The sequence below is a fragment of the Lissotriton helveticus genome, chromosome 2_1 (genome assembly GCF_964261635.1).
Source record: "Lissotriton helveticus chromosome 2_1, aLisHel1.1, whole genome shotgun sequence".
Classification (NCBI taxonomy): Eukaryota; Metazoa; Chordata; class Amphibia; order Caudata; family Salamandridae; genus Lissotriton; species Lissotriton helveticus.
Genome location: NC_136059.1, coordinates 1,990,903,472 through 1,990,910,319, shown reverse-complemented (window position 1 = coordinate 1,990,910,319; position 6,848 = coordinate 1,990,903,472). Strand labels below are relative to the sequence as shown.

General features: G+C 49.5%; 1 protein-coding gene across 1 annotated transcript; it reads left to right on the top strand.

Annotated features, from left to right (window-relative positions):
• Positions 1 to 4,381: 4,381 nt before the first annotated feature.
• LOC144820352 (E3 SUMO-protein ligase KIAA1586-like) lies at positions 4,382 to 6,614 on the top strand. The gene is given in 2 exon segments (XM_078677915.1): positions 4,382 to 6,316; positions 6,318 to 6,614. Coding segments are annotated over 2 exon segments (2,232 nt in total).
• The last annotated feature ends 234 nt before the right edge of the window (positions 6,615 to 6,848 follow it).

The following is a 6,848-nucleotide window of genomic DNA, read 5'->3' as shown; positions in this document are numbered from 1 at the left end:
AGAGGTGGCGAGGGCCTGTATCTGTGCTGTAGAGGTGGCAAGGGCATGTATCTGTGCTGTAGAGGTGGCGAGGGCCTGTATCTGTGCTGTAGAGGTGGCAAGGGCCTGTATCTGTGCTGTAGAGGTGGGGAGGGCCTGTGTCTGTGCTGGAGGGGTGGGGAGGGCCTGTATCTGTGCTGGAGAGGTGGGGAGGGCCTGTGTCTGTGCTGGAGGGGTGGGGAGGGCCTGTGTCTGTGCTGGAGGGGTGGGGAGGGCCTGTGTCTGTGCGAGGTGGGGATGGCCTGTGTCTGTGCTGGAGAGGTGGGGAGGGCCTGTGTCTGTGCTGGAGGGCTGGGGAGGGCCTGTGTCTGTGCGAGGTGGTGAGGGCCTGTATCTGTGCTGGCGAGGTGGCGAGGGCCTGTATCTGTGCTGGAGAGGTGGGGAGGGCCTGTGTCTGTGCTGGAGGGGTGGGGAGGGCCTGTATCCGTGCTGTAGAGGTGGTGAGGGCCTGCATCTGGGCTGGAGAGGTGGGGATGGCCTGTGTCTGTGCTGGAGGGGTGGGGAGGGCCTGTGTCTGTGCTGGAGGGGTGGTGGGGGCCTGTATCTGTGCTTTAGAGGTGGTGGGGGCCTGTATCTGTGCTGTAGAGGTGGTGGGGGCCTGCATATGTGCTGTAGGGGTGGTGGAGTTCTGCATATGTGCTGTAGAGGTGGTGGGGGCCTGTATCTGTGCTGTATCGATAGCGTGGGCCTGTATCTTTGCTGGAGAGGTGGCGAGGGCCTCTGTGTGCTGGAGAGGTGGCGAGGGCCTGTATCTGTGCTGGAGAGGTGGGGAGGGCCTGTGTCTGTGCTGGAGGAGTGGGGAGGGCCTGCGTCTGTGCTGGAGGGGTGGGGAGGGCCTGTGTCGGTGCGAGGTGGGGATGGCCTGTGTCTGTGCTGGAGAGGTGGGGAGGGCCTGTGTCTGTGCTGGAGGGGTGGGGAGGGCCTGTGTCTGTGCGAGGTGGTGAGGGCCTGTATCTGCGCTGGCGAGGTGGCGAGGGCCTGTATCTGTACTGGAGAGGTGGGGAGGGCCCTGTGCTGGAGGGGTGGGGAGGGCCTGTATCCGTGCTGTAGAGGTGGTGAGGGCCTGCATCTGGGCTGGAGAGGTGGGGATGGCCTGTGTCTGTGCTGGAGAGGTGGGGAGGGCCTGTGTCTGTGCGAGGTGGGGATGGCCTGTGTCTGTGCTGGAGAGGTGGGGAGGGCCTGTGTCTGTGCTGGAAGGGTGGGGAGGGCCTGTGTCTGTGCGAGGTGGTGAGGGCCTGTATCTGCGCTAGCGAGGTGGCGAGGGCCTGTATCTGTGCTGGAGAGGTGGGGAGGGCCTGTATTCGTGCTGTAGAAGTGGTGAGGGCCTGTATTCGTGCTGTAGAAGTGGTGAGGGCCTGTATCTGTGCTGTAGAGGTGGCGAGGGCCTGTATCTGTGCTGTAGAGGTGGCGAGGGCCTGTATCTGTGCTGTAGAGGTCGCAAGGGCCTGTATCTGTGCTGTAGAGGTGGCGAGGGCCTGTATCTGTGCTGTAGAGGTGGCGAGGGCCTGTATCTGTGCTGTAGAGGTGGGGAGGGCCTGTGTCTGTGCTGGAGGGGTGGGGAGGGCCTGTATCTGTGCTGGAGAGGTGGTGCGGGCCTGTGTCTGTGCTGGAGGGGTGGGGAGGGCCCGTGTCTGTGCTGGAGGGGTGGGGAGGGCCTGTATCCATGCTGTAGAGGTGGTGAGGGCCTGCATCTGGGCTGGAGAGTTGGGGATGGCCTGTGTCTGTGCTGGAGAGGTGGGGAGGGCCTGTGTCTGTGCTGGAGAGGTGGGGAGGGCCTGTATCTGTGCTGTAGAGGTGGTAAGGGCCTGCATATGTGCTGTAGGGGTGGTGGGGGCCTGCATATGTGCTGTAGAGGTGGTGGGGGCCTGTATCTGTGCTGTATCGATAGCGTGGGCCTGTATCTGTGCTGGAGAGGTGGCGAGGGCCTCTGTGTGCTGGAGAGGTGGCGAGGGCCTGTATCTGTGCTGGAGAGGCGGTGAGGGCCTGTATCTGTGCTGGAGAGGTGGGGAGGGCCTGTGTCTGTGCTGGAGGGGTGGGGAGGGCCTGTATACGTGCTGTAGAGGTGGTGCGGGCCTGTATCTGTGCTGGAGAGGTGGCGAGGGCCTATGTCTGTGCTGGAGGGGTGGGGAGGGGAGGGCTTGCGTCTGTACTGGAGAACTAAGTAATGTTCTAATTTGTTACCTTTGCCTCAAATTGTAAAGCGCTCTGGTATCCTTCGGGATCAAGTTTGTGCTATTTAAAACTTCATAAATTAATTTTAAAAAAAATCCTGTGAGCAGCAGTTCACCCTAACAGGGCCATACATCCTGCTCAGTTTATCAAGAGGGCAGCTCCCAGGCAGTTGGAGAGCTGAAGGCCATGCGCATCCATCATTGTTATTTTCCTGAGAGGGCACAGATAGCAGTCGGATTGCCCTGTAGTTTTTCGAATTTGATGTCCTCTCTGAGCCATGTCTGACAATAAAAGGGGGTTTTAGCATTGTACAAACTTCAGCAAAACTCAGAACTTAGATCAAGGTTTATGTTGAGCCAGAGATCCCCTGTATATTTCCCAAAGATTTCTTAATGCTTACATTTAATGGCGCACCTTCCCGCGCGCCCATTCCTGGCGCAACCCAGATGGTAATTAGGACGTTTTTGCTTTCCAGTCTGCCATTGGCATGGTTAGGTGTCTGCCTGTCTGAAGAGCCATTCTTGTTGGATTCTTGTGTGCCTGTGACCTTCAAGTGCTTTGTGCACTCTGGGGATGAAGGGCAAATAACCTGTCCTGTGAAAAGTAGGGAGAGATTTCTCCCCATATTTTGCCATATGTGGTTGATCTTTCCTATATCCTTTAACCATCAAACCACCAAACGTTAGAGTGCTGCCACAAATTATGTTCTCTTTTGTAGAGCTGGTAGGCTTGCTAGTTAGCACCCCAAAGGCTTTCCATGATTCAGAGTAAGGTCCGATGACTATCGTGTAGTGAACATGCCCCTCTGCAAAAGACTGTTGCAGAAATTTCCGTAAATCCTTCAGCTTCGAGTTGGTAAGATATTAAAATGTGTACCACTGTTTTCACAACTGAAACTTTTTGTATTTTGTAAGAAATATGAAATGTCCATTCACTACACTTTCTGCTGGAGTGTTCTTGAGAGCCTGGCCTGGTTAAGGCATTTTGTTCTGGTTCAGACTCCTGCCCACAGCAGCGTTCCACCATCATAGCTGAAGAAAGGAATGGATTTGCTGATGTTGCTTCAAGCGACATCTCCTTCCAAGGTGTTCTGGCTGCAGACCACCTGAGACACATCTTTAGGTTCTGAGGTGGTAGAGTTAATCCTATCCAGAGAGCTGTGGTGGATGCAATGTGGCAGATTGATGTCAGTGCCTCAGGATATTCATTATACTGTGCAGTGATATACAAATATACAAGGATGGCAATGCCTAGGAGTGTTCTTTATATTGTGCAGTGAGGTAGGAAGAGAGCAGTGCCTACGGGTACTCTTTATTCCATGCAGTGACGCAGTATGATGGCAGTGCCTCTGGATATTATTTATTCCATGCTGTGATGCAGTAGTCTATTCCTGCTTTGTGGGTTTGTTCTGTGGGTTTAGTATTGTTTGTGTTCTGGGGTAGGGTGCTACTCGCCGAAAAAGCAATTCAACACCTTGGGGGTAGCAAGTGCTATATAAATGTATACCTTTTCCCTCTCAATCCAAATGACTAACACATCCACCACTCAAATTACTTTCATATTTCACTATACTAATTTGCCACTAATCCTTTATGGATTTCGTAGTAGCATGCTACTCGCCGAAAAAGCGATGCAACGCCTCATCAGGGGTAGTAAGTGTGACATAAATCAAAATACTATACATTGGGCCTTAGCAGGGAGTATGTGTGTGAGAGGACTGTGCAGGCAGTGTCTACCGGCATCCATGTGTGAGGCAGCGAACAAGTCCCGTGTATGCAAATCAGGAAGGAGTAAGTAGACTGGAGTACAGTACATACAGATGAACCAGTGCCATCTTAAGGACTTTTGGAGACCCGGGGAAGACGTATTTTGGGATCTCCAGATCAGGAAAACCTTACAACTTCACTGCACAATGAGAGATACTTTCAGGAACAGCACAAAATGAAGAGTAACATCTGCCTGCCAAATGGCACTTCAATTAAACATTGTTGATCACTGGCGTAAACTATTCAATTTTTGTTGCAGATAAGAGGCTCAATATTCTATTTTCGTGAAGGAAGGCCTTATCACCTGGAAACCAAAATCAGCAGAGGAAACCAGCAGAGCAAGATTTTCTTTTCTTTTTCAGATATACCAGTCCAGCCTCCAAGAAGGAAGTTCTACATTTACCATGGCTACTAGTAGCTTATCTGCTTCTGCTCTGAAGCGCAAGTCTATGCAGTCTTCAATGATTGACTTCCTACCGTCACTGAAGCGCCAGCGTGTTACAGGGGAGTCTTGTCCAGTGCAACCAACTAGTGATGAAGCTTGTAAAACCCAGCAAGAGTCTGACAGGGACAGTCCACCATTAGAAAAACTTCAACGTGTGCCAGAGAAAGAAACTGTCAAACTCCCTGACTGCTGGAACACTAAACAGTGGTATTACTTTCAGGAGGAATATAAATGGTTGTATCTTAAGTCAGGCAATATTGGATGTTCTTCCTGTAAACGGGCTAAATCAACAGGTCTTTCAGTGCACAATAACACCCAAGGCATGCGCGTAAGTAAAGTGTGGGCAGATGGCGAGGTTGGTCCTTCCGGTGACGGAAAAGCTTTCAGGCAGAAACAGCTCAGGAAGAAGATTATGGAGCATAAGGCGAGCGCTGGTCACTTGGCAGCTGAGGACATTCTTACAGCTCAGCAGAAAAATACATTGGTGGTGGCAGTACACGAATGTAATGCAAAACATATGGAGAGCACATGCAGGGTATTTGACACTGCCTTCTACTTGGCAAAAAAAGATCGCCCTTTCACTGACCACCCTGATCTAATTCTCCTTCAGGCAAAGAATGGCAGCGCAATGGGACGTGTTTTGCACAGCAATGTGACTGCAACTGAAATAATAAAACACATTGCATTGGAAATGCAACAAAGATTGGTCTGTTATATCAGACAACACAAACCAAAGATCACAGTATTAATTGATGAGAGCACTTCTATTAGCAATGCTTCTACCTTGATCATCTACCTCCGTGGCATTTTTGGAAATGAAAGTACCCCAGTGACCATCTATTTCGGCCTCCTGGAGCTGGCAGAAACTAATGCTATTGGCGTAAAGACCGCTCTCCTAAGCTACTTTGAAAAAGTTGGACTCACAAAAAGTCTGCTTCATGATATCTTGATTGCAGTATGTACTGATGGAGCAGCAGTTATGTTTGGTAAAAAAGGAGGAGTAGTAGCATTGTTGAAATCAGAATTTCCAAATCTTGTACTGACATGGCACTGTTTGGCTCACAGACTAGAACTTGCTGTGGCAGATACAGTTGATGAGGTTGCAGGGGTCAATCACTTCAAGATTTTCATGGACTCATTGTATGCCACATACAGCATGTCACCAAAAAACCAGAGAGAGCTAAATCTTGCCGCCAGCGAGCTATGTGTACAGCTTCAGAAGATAGGGAAAATGCTTGATACTAGATGGGTAGCATCCAGTTACAGATCTGTGAAAGCTGTTTGGAACTGCTTCCCTGCCTTGTGCAAACATTTTGAGAATGCTTCTAAAGACCCATCCAGACCCATAAGAGACCGGAGTAAGTATGAAGGTCTCTTGAAGAAGCTTACATCCTATTCTTTTATCAGAGATTTGGGGGTAATGTGTGATGCACTTCAAGAGCTCAAAGACTTATCACTCTCCTTACAGAAGAGGGATATTACAATTGTTAATGCCCACAGACTTTTGGTTAGTCAAGTACGCATATTTATAGCAATGAAGGACTCCCCAGGGGAGTTTGCATCTGCGGCTCAGAGAGCAGTGGACGAGGGCAAATTCAAGAATGTTCCTCTTTCCCATGGTAGAAGCAACTCTGTTGCCCTTAATCAAAATCAGTTTTACCAAAGCCTGTCTGTAAATATAAATAAACGATGTGCCCCGGATTCTGAGAAAGAACTTATAGCCAGCTTCAGTGTGCTAGATGCAAGCAACTTGCCTTCTGGTGATGAATGTATTCTTTATGGGGAAACAGATATCCAGAAACTGTATTCAGAGTTTCAGCTGCCAGCAAGAGATACTATCCAAGCTTTTAGACTTTTCAAAGATTTTGGTGGAAAGAAAACCCCTGAAGCATTAAAAAAAGTTAGTAGTTTGCATGGAAACCCTGCCAGCAAGTAATGCGGATTGCGAGAGAGGTTTCAGCGCAATGAACTTAATTGCTTGTCCAACAAGGGCCTCTCTTCTTGTAGAGACCATTTCTTCATGCCTATGGGTAAAACTCAATGGTCCTCCATTTGAAACATTTGATGCAAAGCTGTATGTGAAGAGTTGGCTTGCAAAAGGTAGAAGGTCCGCTGAAGAAAATTGTTGTGAGAAACCCCAGCAAAATAATCACACTGAATATCTTCAAGGGTTTTGGGGAATCCTGCAATAGATTTCTAAGTAATATAAATAATTTTTACATGTTTTTTTAAAGTGTTTGGTATTTGTATGGCTTATACTTAATAAATATACTTTTTTGCCTATTTTATTATCCTTTGCTGGATGCGACTTCATGATTTTCTTAAGCACACAATGCTAGTTATCTTGATTTAGACCACGCCCCTACTCGGATAGACCACGCCCCTACCTGGATAGGCCACACCCCTTTATGAGAGTAGCCACGCCC